Below are 16,829 nucleotides of genomic sequence, written 5' to 3'. Positions count from 1 at the left end.
GTTCATATCTACCTACACGTCGCGGTCGCGTCACGTTCACAGCACTTTGGCCGGGTGCAAGGCAAAATCGGCTTACTTATACATTACAGGCCATGACGATACGGCGCAATATTGCTTACGTCGTATTGTCGAGTACTTACAATATGAATGCATACACGTGCATTCGTAGCTACGCGTCAGAATACAAGTCGGTAAAAATGTTTCGGCGTTTATCGAACGAAAAATTATGTATAATCGCGTTGTTGTTGGAAGAAGAAGCTCAAGAAGGCAATGAAAAAGCACGGAGGCGTTTTGATGTGCATCCCATTTTAAAAAATAGAAAAACCGAAGGAGAGTTTTGGACACTGTATAAGGAGCTTGTGGATGGACAAAATTTTTTTTAAATATTTCCGTAAAAAATTTAAATTTTTTTTAAATATTTGCGCCAAAACCATGTCGAAAGATTGAACAGCTGTCAACTGTCACTATCGATAATTGGTCCAAAACAGAAAAGCGGCAGACACATGGCACGTAATTCGCGTGTATATTTCCACGATGGCCAAAAAAACGGATACGATACGTTGACGGATGTTGCTGTAAGATATGAACAGGAAATGTCGGGTACTGCTGTAAGCCTGCCGTGGCGTAAACGTGACGGTTGGTATGAATATACCCATACAAAATGTACCAAAGAATACTTTTCGTACGGCCGGATACCTGCTGAAGTCGGTACGTGCTGACTAGGTATGAACAGACCTTAATGTGCAATAAATAAGTTTGTGTACAATTTGATAGATGTCTCATTGATTTGCGAGTTTTTCAGTGGCTCGTAATTCAGTGACTTATATAATGAATAAAAAATGCTACAATATTTGTAATTGGCCAGGAAGGCGCATTGGGATTGCCTGTAATATGTACTTTCCTGGTATGTAATTAATAAAATAAATAAATAAAATAAATAAACTGCTTAAACATGGCCAATCTTATAGTAAACATTTTATTAAATTTATTTGAAGTTTTATTTTATTTAAATTTATTTGAATATTCATTTGCTTTTTTATTAAATTGAACGTCACGGATTCTACGAACCAAACATTCATACATATAAAGTCTCTTTCAAAATTATATATTAGATTGAATATTATAAGTTACATTTGAGTGGAAATTTTCTAGCAAATGTTTTAAATAGCTTTCCAGAATCGTGACCAGTTCATTTTGGGCTTAAAATTATAGATTAAACTCCAGACAAAAGTACCAATTTCAATTTAATGTCCTTGTTAAATATATGTACAATGGTTTTGGAAACCAGAGAGTAAGCCTGAGACATAATCTTAAATGCTGTGTTGAATTCACTGTGAAAGGAAATAAATTGAAAGAAAAGAAATCACAAATGAAAAAAAATGAGATTTATTTTTATCCAAAACAAAATGATAATCAAGTGGAAAAGAAATAATTATAAAGTGGAAAAAAATGTAGCAATCCTACATACATACATAGTAAGTCAAAATTATAGTAAAAAAATACATTGTAAAATAAACAAAGTCAGTACAATTTGTAAGTGCGTTCAAAATTGTAGTCGAAATACATATTTTATTAAGAAAATTAAAAAATTAAAAAAAGTTTATTCTTAGGAACAGTTTGAACGCATCTTTAAATAAAATGAAACATTATCAATGTCATGCACGAGAAACAATAATTCCTTAAAATTTAATAAAACCTTAACCTACGATCATGATTAAAATGATTACACTCAGTTACATTACACATGAGATTTTGAAAGTACACATTTCAAATTTTACAACTATGTATATCTAAAATAGGTAAGTACTTTCAATAAGACAATACCTAAAACATTTTGTATTTAAATTTCAAATTTGTGACAATATACATACATACGTTAACATTTAGATGACGCCAATAGTTTGTGGACAAAATTCAACGAATTAATCCAAAAAAATTTATATTTAATGATTTTATTAATCATTCAAAATTTAAAACTAGCGAAAATGAATTTGATGAGACTTACAATATTAAAAAAAAAAAACTTATAAAGTTATAGGCACTTAGGTACAGTTTCCATGATTCTGAGGTTGTTGTTGAAGTTTGGAGAATTCACGCTTTTTTCAAAGCCTCCTCTTTCATCCGCTCGTTTTCTTCTCTCTTCATCCTCAACTGCTTCATCATCATTTCATAGTTGAACTCGGGCATTTCCAACGGAGCCAACGGCGGCAACTCTCTCATCTCGCCCACTTCCGGACTCAGATCGCTACCCGGAGAATAGATAAACGGAGACTCGTCTTCGCCCGAGTCGGTTATGATAGCCAACGGAGAATGTCTATGGTTTTGAGGACTCGACTGCGGACTCGGCTCAATCTCAATCCCATCATTGGCACCGCACTCCAAAAAAGCAATCCGTCTCTTCAGATTCCTATTCTCGTGCTCGGAAGCGTCCAACTGCGACAGCAGTTGCATAATGACTTCCCGCAGCTGATGATTCACCGTCTTCAGCTCTTCCATGACCATCTTATCGTTTTTAGGATCCTTATAAACGGTCTCGATGATCGACAGCTGCTTCATGTCGATCTCCGACTCTGGCTCCTTGTTACTATCGTCTTGGTATTTCCTGACGAGCAGGTCGACGAGCGAATCGGCATCGTCCATAATACTGTTGACCTTTATTTTCAAACAGTTTGGAACTATTTCCCTGGCCATGTTGGCATTGCACAGCTTCGGTGCGTTCATCTCTTGCCTCTCCACTGCTTTCTTCAGCGATTCGTGCTGCTCCTGTAAGCTTTTAATCAGCCCCTTTTGCCTGAGGTGAAATTGAGACTGAAGTTTGATCGACTCGGCGGCTATCGGTGACGAGGTGAACTTCAAGGCTTGTTCGAGCAGATCGGCAGCACGTAAATGTCGTTGAATGGCATCATTGTATCGACCCTGTCGCATACTCACTTCAGCCCGCCTGTGCTGGTGGTGAGCCTGAAACATCAAATACACAAAATCATCAGTATGTGATTGAACTGGTCGATCAGCAAATCTCGTATCGATGATACAAATACAACGACACACACACAACCTATTCCTACATTGGAATTAGAACGGAAGATTGGGAGAGATTGTTATAAATCACTATACAGCTTTGCTTTGCAATCGTTTCGTGTTTACCGAACGACGGTTCAATTTTACCGTAGACACTTTGACTCGCATACGTCTCCACATCACATATGTAGTGTCCATTTAAATAAGGCGCTGTTGTAGATCTTGAACCGGTTTTGATTTCCGTTCATTTCCTCGCTGTAGAGCCGTATAGTGGTCTATAATTATTTCCCAATCTTCCGGTTCAATTCTGAAAAAGAAAAAATGTACGATATGTAAATACAATACTATTCAAACAAATACATATAAATTATGCGGAATAAAGATACGTTGAGTTGACATTAATTGACTTATTTTTTATAATTATTTCAAGGTTGAAATTTTTAACGAAAGCAATTCTTCATCTATACTAATACTTTGTAAATATTGAATATTTATTATTATTAAAATACTGACGGAATATTTTTCAATATAAACTGATTTTATTCCATCAGTATTGTTACAAATTATAAAAAATACATTGATTTAAAAATATAATGTGATTATATTTTTTTTAGATTCATTCCAAATCTGCTGAAATATAGGTTTCTCATTCCAAATTGGTCCATTTTCATTTAAAATTCACCTTTTTTAATTTAAAATTGACATTTTTTCATTTAAAATTGACACTTTTTCATTTGAAATTTAACCTTTTTCATTTCAAATTGACCCCTTTTCAATGTCAATCTAAAATGAATCAATTGAACCATTTTCATTTCAAATTCCCCCTTTTTCATTTAAATTTGACACTTTTTCATTTGAAATAAAACTTTTTTTCATTTCAAATTCACCTCTTTTTAATTTCAATTTGAAATTAATCAATTTGAAATTAATAAGGATCAATTTGAAATGAAAAAGAGTCAATTTGAAATGAACAACCTGTATTTCAGCAGATCTGGAATGAATATAAAAATATACAATCACATTATATTTTTAAATCAATGAATTTTTGAAAGATGTATGAAAACCCTATATATTTTTACTATTTTTGATAATATAAATCAACTATATATTATATAAAATAAATAAAAAACTTTTACTATACGTAACTAAATATAATAATAATAAATTACACTGTTTATTGCCTTTTAAGTTAAATAACTCAATTCTGTCTTTCTTCCTCGTCTTTAAAATACTTCCTTATTTACTATACACTATGTGTTTAATGCTACTGTTATATTATATTATGTAAATAAAAAAAAAAAAAAAACGAAACAAGTACCCATTTAAATATAACGTACATGCATTTTTTTTAATACTTTTTAAATGAATACTAACTGCAGGGAAAAAATCTTTTTCTAATATTAATCTAAAAAAATCATATGTATTGAAAATATACTGTATAATTTCACAGCCCAAATCGTCTCTACAGAGCAAGCACTTAAAAATTAAACGCAAATACATTTATACATACATTTTGAATGCAATTATTGGCAAAATATCAATTCGGTGACCCGACAATGTAGTATATATTCCTATAAATAGTGAGGGCCGCGACAAACCCGAAGGCGCACTGACATTCCGAGCCATTAGCGAACAGAACCTTCGCAAAATTTGCAACAATAACAAAAGTGTGGCCACACCGCCGCGTTCTACCGAAATTTATCACACTGGCAACGCGCGATTTGTTTATGTGGAAATTGCGCAAAAATCGCTAACGTTCTGTCACTGACGCGTCAACGCGGCCTTGAGGCGACTCGCGCTTCCGGCCTGTCGGGCGCTTCCGGGAGTTTGACTCCTGGAAAATTGTGATTAATAATCAGGAATGAAATGTCGAGGATGTGGATATTTTACCGCGTTGAGCGGGCAGCTGTCCATGCGGCAGACGTCACGCACGACCACGGCGGACAATGCCGACTGTTCGCGAACGCACGCACGTTCGCAAATCTCACACTTTCTACCCAAGTTTTCATTTACAGATTAAAAATTAAATTGACATTGTTAAAATTTAACAAAATAATAAACATCCTTGCAGTATTTAAAAGATCCATGAGAAATTATAAAATTTAAAAATGAGGCTCGTTTCTATACTACGTCCAGAGGGGTTTGGTGCAAGCGCTCGAATTTTTCATCCTACTTTCCTATATTCCCTGTCCAGCACATATTTACATACAAATATCTAGTCAACTTTATACAATTCAACCAATCAACAGTTGACAAACAGGTGGATGTAAATTAAAGCCCATTTAACCACAATGATGTGCATACATACACATAAAGACGAACATTTAGTTCCCGTTTATTATAACTATGCCAACGACCCAATATGCACTAGAACCAGAGAATAATAGAAGTGGCTTTAGGCGTTATATCTATCTATCTACATATATGTATAAAAATGAATGTCTGTGTGTGTGTGTGTGTGTGTGTCTCGAATAGGCTCCTAAGTCACTGAAGCGATTGCGATGGAACTTTCAGGATTTGTTGTATACATGTCAGGGAAGATTACTGTAAAAAAAAACGGGAACGGAAACGGGAAAAACGGGAATGAGTGTCATTGCAACCCAATTTTTTTTTTTTCGTTTTTCCGACAAATAGGAACGGGAACGAGAATAAGAACGAGAACGGGAACGTGAACGGGAATGGGAATTGCTTGCGTTATTGTGGCATTGCAACGCATGCTGGGGTTCAGCTAGTTGTTTATAATAATATAAGTGGCTTTAGTCGTTATATTGTTGTCAAGTGACGGATAATTTTTTAATAATTATATTTTATTATTATTTGTTATTAATCAAACTGTAAATTTTTACAAAAATAAATAAATAAATTTCTAATGGAGAATAAACTAAAACAATTTATTCATTTGATTACTGATAATCAAATATTCCGCAAGAGTTTTATACTGAAATTGTTTATGTTTGGCAATCGTGGCTAAAACGCTTTTTATTTCATGAACGGAGATTGTTGAAAAGGTCATGTAATTAGAATTGAGATAGTTTTGTGAGTTCCCTCTTTTCTTTATAAATATATGTATACGATATTATATTTATTTTATGGAACTATAGCAGCGTCTGAATATCAAATATGTAAAAATTAAATTCAGAAACAGTGTTAGGGCTAATATGCTTTTGGTTGTCATTAATTTATACGCATTTTTCAGGAATTTGCCGACGAGCTATGGCCGTGTTGTTGAGCGCTCGGAGTCCTTGCGTCACGGTTGACGTGTGTCATCTGTCAGTTGACTGTCAGTCGGCTGTGTGCGGATTCCGAATGTCAGTTCCGGTGGGCGGCAAGCGGCTGCGCTTCCGGTCGGGCTGCGGCTCCGATGACGGGGAATCCGCCTCACCCCTGCCGGAGCCCCCCGACGATGCGGCCTCGTCTCGGAAAACAGGTGTCAACATAACCTACAACCTATATCGTTTATTATTGCTCGCATACAATATGGAACATCTATATTGAACAAATTTCATTTCAATTTTTCCAGATAAAAATCCGTCACTTTTGGCGTTTTTGGGAGTCGAACTGACGAGAGGCTATTTTCTGGAGCACGATGAGGAGCGCTTTTCAGCTCGTCGAGAAAAAGTTTACTCTTTCATGAAAATTCCTCAAGAGTTGGAAAAATTCATGTCGTACGGATTTTTCCAATGCGCAGACTCGTTTCTATTCGTATACACATTTTTACCCATCAGATTTTTGATGGCCTTTTGGGCGCTAGTGAGCAGACCTGTCGTCAGATGTTTCGGGTGAGTCCATTGCATCGCTCGAAATATATTACATAAGTGCATACAAAATGTTAAAATGCATAAAAAATCTTAACATTCTGTATGCGATAATGAGTCAGATAGATCATAGGATTCATTCCTGCATTACTACTTCTTGAATAGACGTCTTTAGACTTAAGAATAGTAAGAGTAGTTTCATAGACAAATATATAAATATTCCTCGTTTAATAACAGACGATAAACTTAACTTATATTTGTGTTTTACAGGCTTCAAAGTGGAAATGTGCGAAGGCTTATCTTGAAGCCGGCCGAGGTGTGCGATCTGTTGAAAGGATTTTTACTGATCATATGCAGCATTCTCATGTGCTACATAGACACTAATATGATGTATCATTTAGTTAAAAGTCAAAGCGTTATGAAGTTGTATATATTCTACAATATGTTGGAAGTCGGGGATCGGCTATTCTCAGCGTTCGGTCAAGATACAATCGACGCATTGTTCTGGACTGCTACCGAACCTAGAGATCGTCGCAGGGAACATTTAGGAGTCATACCACATTTGCTATTTGCGTTGGTTTATGTTTGTATCCTTTTTATTATATGTGGCGATGTGTCTATGGTATTAATTTTAAAGCAATTATTCCAAAATGTAGTTTCCTTAACTAGAATTCAGTTTTTCATAGTCTTCTAGTGCTTTTTCAAGCTACGACTTTGAACGTTGCATTCAATTCGAACAATAAATCGTTGCTCATTATTGTCATGTCTAATAATGTGAGTATAATACGGTAGTATTTTGATCATTGAATATAAAATTTAATAAACAATTCATATTTTTTACAGTTTGTTGAGTTGAAAGGTAGTGTATTTAAGAAATTCGACAAGAACAATCTTTTCCAAGTATCTTGTAGTGATGTCAGAGAACGTCTCAATCTCTTTGTCCTGTTATTTATTGTCGTTTTGCAAACAATGAGAGAATATTCATGGAAAGAAGAGAGGTTTTGGGTCCTCGTTCCAGATTGTATACTGGTGCTTGGATTTGAAGTGATCATTGATTGGATCAAACACGCTTTTATAACACGGTAATCAAAATAAACATGAAAAATTTTACTAAAGCTTTCATTATAATCTTAAAGTGTTATTAATTGCATATTTTTAGATTCAATGAAATACCTTCCGGTGTCTATAGAGAGTATACGGTCAGCTTAGCGTACGACATGGCTCAAACCAGACAAAAGTATGCATTTTCAGATCATTCTGATTTAGTGGCGCGTCGAATGGGATTTATACCTTTACCTTTAGGTGTCGTAATCACCCGAGTTATCGTGCAAGCTTTGAAAATCGACGGGTACTCTTTCCGTTTTATATTTTGCATTAATAATTGCATGATCTTTCTAATGAATGTGCTACTTTGCAGCTTTGCATCAATACTGTTGATTATCATCGGCTACTTGTGCTTGATGGCTCTTCGTATTTTGGTCTCGATAGTCATACTCGGCAAGGCTTGCGATTTGATCACTCAGCATCAGAGCGATAGAAATGCCATCACCAGTCCGAATGCAACACCGAAGAAGTATAAATTGAACGTTTTGATTTGTATAATGTTAAATGTGTTGATTTTGATGAATTTTATTTGATATTATAGAGAGATTTACGTCAGTCGGGATTCAGCAACGAGTCCGTCACGACCTGGTGATTGGATTGTTAAACCTGAAGCGAATTCAACTAAAAATGTACCACCAAAACAAATTTTAAATGATGTATGCTTTTTGATTCGTATTCTTTATGGATTTGATTGATTTATGTTGACATTTTGTCTTTGTATTGTAGGTGCCGTTGCAAGAACCGTATGCCGGCGCAGCAGCTATATTTTCAAACAGTACTGTGGATTTGAACGGAGTCTGTCTCAATGATGAGTTGTTGTCTGACGTGAAGCAGATCAAACGTGAGCCTCTCGATCAGCCAGAAGAGCTTCAAGATCCCATAGGCGAAGTTAGCCGTAGTGTTCCCGATATTGAAAAGGCTTGGAGAGAGTTGAAAGGCAACGGTGCACCTGTTGATCCGATAGTGACCGAGCCGATCTCGCAAGAGTGTCCCATTAAGAGACGGTCAGAATCCGAACCAAATTTAGTCAACGCTGGCGATGACATGCAAGAAGACTGCTAGAAATTAATTCACTATTAGTAGAGAAAAAAGAAGATATTCCCCAACGAACATATTCAAATTCATTATTGAACAAAAATAGTGACACATATGTATAACATGTTAGTTTGTTTGGAAGAATTCGGTTTTGATATTTTGCTCGAATCAATGCGATAATTATTTCGAAAGTTTAACCCTTTGAATGCTGACCAACGCCGATTGGCGTTTTGCCAAGTTTATAATGTAAAAAATAAACAAGAATACTACCCGCTAAGCCTTTTCAGGTAGCATTGCAAAAAAATGCATTGAACATGGGTCGTGTAATCCGTGTCAATGTTTGTAAAGACTGGTTTACACCGAAATTTCTGAATTTGTAACCATAGAAGAATTTCTCGATGGAAATCCCTAATTGCTGAGTATTTTAGATTGTGAGCATTACATTTTAACAACAATGAAAAAGATAGGACTAGTTTTGGAAAAATACATTCATTTATAGACTTCTTTGGTTCATTTTATATTGTTGCAAGATATATTAGAGAGTCTAAACACACCTTTATAACACTCAAAATCCTCGGCGTTAGTTAATCTAGGGTTTGTTTGGATTAACTCAAAATTTTATACTTGCTTTCTATTGAATTTCTAAATAATTCTAGTTGGAACTGTTTTCAACAGAAAAGACGTCAGCACTCAAAGGGTTAATCGAAATGTCGCCACAATTCGAATTTTTGTGATTTAAATGACTAAATAGCTATTTATTGGTTTGCTGATTTTTCGTGTGATTTTTTTTCGTTATTGTAAAATATTAATATTACTTTGACCAATTGTCGGTTTGATGTATGTATGTATGTATGTATATTTAATGTTATTTTATATTGGGTGCATTAGTAATAGCCTAAAAACTACTTTAATTAAAGCCAAAGGTTCTAAATGTTGGAATTTTGAAACTGTTTTGAAATACATATGTTGATGATGATGCAATCGTTTTTATTTGCATCTTATATACTCACAAAATTACAATAATTATAAATATCACAATGCAAGTGCCTTTTATCGATAGAATTCACTTTAAATACTTTTGAATTGTAGTTTATTTTATTATTGTAATTTATTTATATTTATTTAGATGAGACATTCCGATACTTTGAGTGCACATTGTGATTGAAATAATAATAATATTTTATTTTATTATTCGATTCTGTTTACATATGTACTTCGCTCTCTGTGCTATGCGACGTTTGGAATTTTGTTTGGAAAATTTGTGGTGCAGTCGCTGATGCTTTATTAAACAATATTTATACGTTATTATTTTGTTTTAGTGGTTTCTTTTATTGAAATCGTGTTTAAGATTTGTGATAATTATTTTTGTTGAATTTTATGGTAGTATTTTCATATTTTATGTACATAAAATAAATTAAATTGAAAAGAATTTTGTTTTATTTGTTATTTAAAATAAATCAACTTGATCGCCATAAAAAAATTATTTATTAAATAAAATAATGTATTTTATATACAAATATACACATGTACATATGTATATGATTGATACTCAGAACCAAGAGAGTTGGTCCATTTATTTAATAAAAAGTATACTAAACTTACAATAATGAATCGTAGTAAGTATTTCAATTGTTTTTTTTTTAAGTGAGGTTTAAAGCATTTAAATATCATTTTTTTTTAAATAGTATATAAAATATATCGTCAAATGTAACCGGTAAGCCTTTAAATCCAAACTTTTATGTAAAAACAATGTTTTTGTACGATTTTTTAGTACTATTCCAAATGATAAAATATTTAAATCTAAAAATATCAATTAATCATACAATATATATAATATTCTGTGTGTGTGATAACGCTCGCCGTACTATAATAGTGGTTTCGATTCGATATATGTACGTCACAGCTAAAACACTGCCAACAAAACGTACGAACATAATAACAGATAAAAAAAAACTTCTATATATACTGTTTGCTGCCAAAGTCTCTGAGCATTTAGCGCCATCTATTGAAAATTTATTTAATTAATTGTTTAATTTTTCTATTGGTGTTTTATATTGTTTATATAATATGTAGGTAAGTATGTAGATTTTAACATTTTTTTTAGTATTAAACAATTAAATATAAATATATTTAAAAGGTATTTGAAAAAAATACGACCGCGGATCTAACACAGGACCGACACATTTCTTTTAATTTTCTTTTTAATCAATTTATAGCTTAATATTCCATAACCAATGCGATGATATTTCATCGGATACAACACTAGTCTAATATATAATTTCGGAAGAGACTTTGTATATATGTACGTATGTATGTATTATGTAACATTCGTTGGGAACTTTGTAAACAGGTAAGTTTTTATGACGATATATTTTCTTTTCGATTCAAATAAATTCGCCCCCAGCCCGAAGGCTTTGAAGCCGCCGGGGGCGCAGGCGCCGGATTCTGGTATACATATAATTTCTGAAGAAATTTAATAATATGTTTACTATAAGATTAGTCATGTTAGTTAATCATTAGTTAGGTTTATATTACAAATACCGAGCGAAGCCGGGCAAAACCACTAGTATTTAATAAGTACATTAAATTGAAATTGATACGTTTGTCTGCAGTTTAATCTATAATTTTAAGCCCAAAATTGAACTGGTCATAATTCTGGAAAGTTATTTAAGACATTTTCCAGATAATTTCGACTCAAATTTAATTCATCGGGCACAACACTAGTTACGTATAAAGGTTAATATAATATTCTTAATTCTACACTGAAATAATTAATTTCTGGATTTATAAGTTTCATAATTAAGTAATTTAATTTCAATAATGCATAATATTCGTGTTATAAAACACTGACCCAATTTTTAAAAAGTTTTTTCCATAAAAAAGAGCCACCAGTCGATTACATACAACTATTTAGGAATCATTTATATTTACATTTAAATATAAATATAAATTTAACTTAAATAGAAGTCGAATTCACTCTGTGGAAAAATAAAATGTATTAGTTTTCAGTTCAGGCGCAAGATGTAGTGGAAAATGTTGCGTGAAAAATTAACGGGTTTCAGGAAGAGAAGGCGGGTTTTCATGAATGAAAAGCTAACGGCCTTGTAAACATTGATTTTCCCATATGTGCAGGTCGCGGTAAAGAGAGAGGGGAGACTTCCCCATTCCTGGGCCTCCCGGGGGTGAGTGTGGGGGAAAACGAGAAGGGTAGGAGGGGTGAGACGAGGCAGGCAAAGACCGGCTATCTCCGAAATGCCAAATGTAATCATCCGGACTTATATAAGCGTATCATATCTTAAGGTCGCTCTTCTATGTACTATCTCTGCCGTTTTCCGTAATAATGAAAGCTCCGGTTTTCCGAGAATCGCTCACCCTTGTCTCGTCTCGTAATATTATATCATTCTCATTTTTCTCAGGGATACAGGTGATTTGATAACGTTTTCCGGCCTATTCTGCGCCCTCGGGATATGTGTTTTGTTGTTCAAGGTCGCTATTTTTGATTGATAACGACCCCTCACTGATGTAAAGATTTGATAACACCAATGAATAGAACCCATATGAAATTATTTCAAAAGGTATTTTTTATATAAAGATTATCCGTATTAAATATTATAAAGAAAACATTATACCTATAATATATTCGTAAAGTTAATCCTTATTGTATGTATCTTTGTACACGTTAAAATGATTTTACGTGAAAAATTGGGGTCTACGTGACGAGACAGAATGTTAAATTACAGACAACACAAATATCGAAAGGCAAAGATCGAAAATCAAAAGATCTTAAGTCGAAAGATCAAAAAAAAATGGTGCATGGTAAACGGTACATACTCACATACATACTCACTTAATTTGCGCGAGCAGGATACAACAGGAACAAGAGGAACATGCTTTTCCTCCCGTATTCTGCGCGCGCACATTAATAAGCTATTCCATACTAGTAGAGAGGTCGTTGGTTCAAATATCGGCCAAATACACTGCTGGCGAGATAGTAAAATAAAAAAAAACACAGATCGACCGTCTCCTGTTAAAATTTTCCAATTTTTTTAGCTTGATTGTTGTGACGGATCCGATAAAACGGTATCCTCTACTTCTGTTTCTCGCAAATTCAAGTTATTAGCATCTCGAACTTTTTGAATCTTATAAAATGCTACCTACATAACACATTTCTCGCAAATTGTGTATCAAAATTTTTTTTTAACTGTCCATAGATGTCTCAATCTAATTCTATTGTATATTATGTACAAAAATAATTAAACCATTTGTGGCCTTGGGGTAATTCCTGTCATGGCACATATGATGTATGTAATAAAAAAATAATATCTAAGATGATTGTTTATTTGTTTGTTCGCTGTGCAAATCTCAATTTTTAAATTTTAAGCTACCAAATTTGGTATACTATTAGTATTTTGCCCGTTGATGTCACAATGGGTCGATTCTTTAAAAGGAGTTTGCAATACATGCAGATACATACATAAATATATAAGTGTGCTAGCCGAACCCGGCATGCGTTGCAATGCCAGAATAAGGCATGCAATTCCCGTTCCCGTTCCTGTTCTCATTCCCATTGCGTTCCCGTTCCCGTTTCAAGTAATGGTTTTGTCTCTTCAATGCCGTATCGTCATAAACCAACTGGTAACGTGGTTACCAACAAACACATTTCCTTGACTACACAATGGCTCTTCAAACTTTCCCGTCGATAAAATCGTAATTACGAATATTATTATTAAGAGGTTTTTTTTCACAGTAAGCATCCCGGACATGCATACAACAAATCCTGAAAGTTCCATCGTAATCGGTTCAGTGGTTCAGAAGCCTATACGAGACGGTTACCTGACAACTCGTTCACAGATTTTCCGTAAACAGAGGATGCGCTCCAGGCATTACTTATACGGCCATCTCTTTTTCACCCCGTCTGTTCACCAAGATCTCGTTTACTAAGCCATTACGTATGCAGCCATCTCTTTCACATACCATCTGCTATCGGTGAACAGACGGTCTGTGAAAGAGATGGCTGCAGACGTAATGGCTTAGTAAACGAGATCTTGGTGAACAGACGGGGTGAGAAAGAGATGGCCGTATACGTAATGCCTGGAGCGCATCCTCGGTTTACGGAAAATCTGTGAACGAGTTGTCGTGTCACCATACGAGACAGACAAACAGACATTTGATTAAGTTATAGTCACATAATTGCCAAATATATGTACTGTCATATAGATTGAAAACGCAAAATTATAAGGACATGCTTACAACTTTTCATATTGATATTTTTTTTTATTTAATTCAAACTTTCCTATAAGTTGTAATAAATTTAATTTGTTTCTATTTTGAATTATATATAAAGCAAGTGTGAAAGTTGGGTGTTGGCTTCTCCGAATTTTTTACGACACATCGTGCAAATCGTGAATGGAATAATAGTATTCAAAGTGTTGTGGCGAGTGGGCGCTTTTCAAGATGTTAATCGCGCCACTTCTCGGAAAACCCTCGCTTCTGCGGACGAAATTTTCCCGAAATCAGATTCTGGGAAGTAGCACACCCTCCCCTAGGGGTTCTGCGCGTCCTTTGCACACGTCCTTTGATAAATCGGCACGAAAAGGACGTATGAGAGCGTCGTGTCGCACCACGTGCTCAGCCGGCCGGGACACTATCGATTTTCCGGCTTTTCCACAGGTAGTACGGTCGACACGTAGTAATTCAAATGAAAATCGTACACATGCGTATGCACGCATATCAACTTCCGGATCCGAATGAGCGACCTTCGAGCCAATAACAGCTCAACAGCTACGATCGAACCGAAATCAATTAGTCAAAATGAACCATCAATTGGGAAAATTACACATTACATATGTATACATGTATAATTATATATATATATATATATATATATATATATATATATATATATATATATATATATATATATATATATATATATATATATATATATATATATATATATATATATATATATATATATATATATATATATTATACACATGATTATTTCCATTACCTGTCAGTACTTCATACTTATTACGTCTTTCTTCTATTTCATTTTTTATTTTTCATTTATTAATTTATGTTTATCAAGGCTTTACTTATTATTCATATAAACATCGTCGATTCCGATTTGATTTCAAATTCTGTTTTTCAATACATAAGTGCAATATTTCATATAATAGTATTGTAATAATTTATTTAAAAATGTAAAAATTTCAAGGTAAATGAATCACAATTTAGGGTTTGTAAATTTTTGAAATATTATGTATTCTATATAATGAAAGCATACATCGAATCTAATCTAAAATAGTTGAAGAACACGAACATAACCACATATGAATTCTTATTCAAAGACATTGTTCTTTTCTTATAATTATTTTGTAGGTGTTTATTTATTTATTTTACATAGATATATACCAGGAAGGCCTAATTAGTAGATCCCAATGCGCAATAGATAATGAATTACAAGCATTACAGCATTTTTTTATTACATAAATCGCTATATTTCGATAGGCTGAAGAATACGAAATTGACAATTAATTAATGCATAGACATCTATGGATTTATACTTTTTACTTATTGTATGTATATAAATCAAATTCTGATATTTGTGATATAGTGGGTAGGACAGTTTTTGCCAATTTGATGGAGGAATAGTTTCAACAATGAAATCAGATAAATTGCCAAACTCTGATAATAAACGATCGACTTGGAGTCACAAATATCTAAGTATGACTAGCAATATTAAAGATTAGCACGGGATCGAACCTGGTAACCTGTCGGTGGTAAACATAAACGCAACCACCGAGCCATACTTCTGGCTATAACATATGTTAATATCGGCTTTAAAAATTAAAATTAAAAACCTTGTACAGACATACATATATTCACTTTTGATCAAAACAATGTGTTTAGGAAGTTATCATTGATAACCGAATCAATTCCAACAAATGGAAAACGTTTAAACTATAACTAAAAATAAAATCAAATGAGTTGGAAGGCTCTGCATGCTTCAAGTCAAACTTCAAGTTTATTGATAGTGGATCGGTTGATAATTATCTATTGTAGCGGTGCGGGGCGTAAAATTATCAATGTGAGAGGTGCAGGGGCTTTTTATTGGAAAGAAGCCACTTCCGTTGATACATACGTATATGTGTAATATAACGCTTTAGAAACATTCACTTTTGTTATATTAAGGTTTATAGGTATCATGTGTATGTATGTATATCTAATGAATGACGAGTATGTCCAGAAATACGACTCTCTACGCTCTTAAAGAGCTTATTTCCCGTTGAATGTTCGTCTGAGACCTTGAAGAGGATTGCGATGATACACGAGCTTATAAATCACCCCTGTTTAGGGGTGAGATTTAGTGCGCGTGCGTTTGCAAGCATCTGCATCGCCCCCGCATCGATCCGGTGCAAATTCCTGGAACACGACGTCCGTTCATACTAAACTGCGCAACTATGAATGAGTTGGTTGTATGTGTGTGTGTGTGTTTTAATATTTGCGCGTCCGTGTGAGCTTTTCCACTGTGTGGAAAATGCGCGTGGAAATGCGGACGTGTGAGGTCAAAAGGGGTGAGTGCGGTGCGAGTTGCGAATGCGTCGTAAATTTTCATTATGTTGAAAAGTCGAACGTTTCCCCGTTGGATGCGCTTTTCGCACGGCGTGCACTATGCGGTCGCGGAAAAGCGTGGGTGGTTTTCCGCGAAAATGGGACGGCCGACCCTTTCGCAGAATCGAGGCGGGTCGTAGTGAAGGTCAACGTTTTATTTTTCCGATTTTTTCTGTTATTGTTAGACGCCTTTTTTGCAACCATTGCATTGAATTGCTAGTATTATAATAATTTGGACTAATTCACATATCCAAGGTCTGGCCAACAACAAAGCCAAAAAAAAATACAAAACACAGTATT

General features: G+C 34.3%; 2 protein-coding genes across 10 annotated transcripts; one reads left to right on the top strand and one right to left on the bottom strand.

Annotated features, from left to right (window-relative positions):
* Positions 1-1,364: 1,364 nt before the first annotated feature.
* On the bottom strand, positions 1,365-5,002 carry LOC143911876 (nuclear receptor-binding factor 2-like). Of its 8 annotated transcripts, none has more exons than XM_077430960.1 (3): positions 4,529-4,726; positions 3,051-3,325; positions 1,365-2,958 (listed from the first exon to the last, which is right to left on the bottom strand). In XM_077430960.1, exon 3 carries the CDS (start codon positions 2,923-2,925, stop codon positions 2,092-2,094), a length of 834 nt encoding a protein of 277 aa, XP_077287086.1. In that variant the 5' UTR covers positions 2,926-2,958; positions 3,051-3,325; positions 4,529-4,726; the 3' UTR covers positions 1,365-2,091. The 8 variants fall into 8 exon arrangements, with proteins under 8 accessions (XP_077287086.1, XP_077287083.1, XP_077287084.1 ...); XM_077430962.1 differs by lacking the exon at positions 4,529-4,726 and adding an exon at positions 4,909-5,002 and having other exon boundaries at positions 1,371-2,958; positions 3,066-3,325; XM_077430956.1 differs by lacking the exon at positions 4,529-4,726 and adding an exon at positions 4,909-5,002 and having other exon boundaries at positions 1,371-2,958; positions 3,166-3,325.
* A 1,249-nt stretch (positions 5,003-6,251) lies between these two features.
* Positions 6,252-10,350, top strand: LOC143911874 (protein TAPT1 homolog). Of its 2 annotated transcripts, none has more exons than XM_077430953.1 (9): positions 6,252-6,445; positions 6,539-6,797; positions 7,044-7,360; positions 7,450-7,547; positions 7,617-7,855; positions 7,933-8,121; positions 8,191-8,346; positions 8,419-8,533; positions 8,604-10,350. In XM_077430953.1, the coding sequence occupies exons 1-9, from the start codon at positions 6,325-6,327 to the stop codon at positions 8,937-8,939; spliced, it is 1,830 nt and encodes a 609-aa protein (XP_077287079.1). In that variant the 5' UTR covers positions 6,252-6,324; the 3' UTR covers positions 8,940-10,350. The 2 variants fall into 2 exon arrangements, with proteins under 2 accessions (XP_077287079.1, XP_077287080.1); XM_077430954.1 differs by having other exon boundaries at positions 8,419-8,506; positions 8,604-10,334.
* Positions 10,351-16,829: the final 6,479 nt, after the last annotated feature.

Source organism: Arctopsyche grandis, chromosome 5, assembly GCF_051622035.1.
Source record: "Arctopsyche grandis isolate Sample6627 chromosome 5, ASM5162203v2, whole genome shotgun sequence".
NCBI lineage: Eukaryota > Metazoa > Arthropoda > Insecta > Trichoptera > Hydropsychidae > Arctopsyche > Arctopsyche grandis.
Note: the sequence above shows the minus strand (reverse complement) of the source record. Positions and strands in the feature narration are given on the sequence as shown.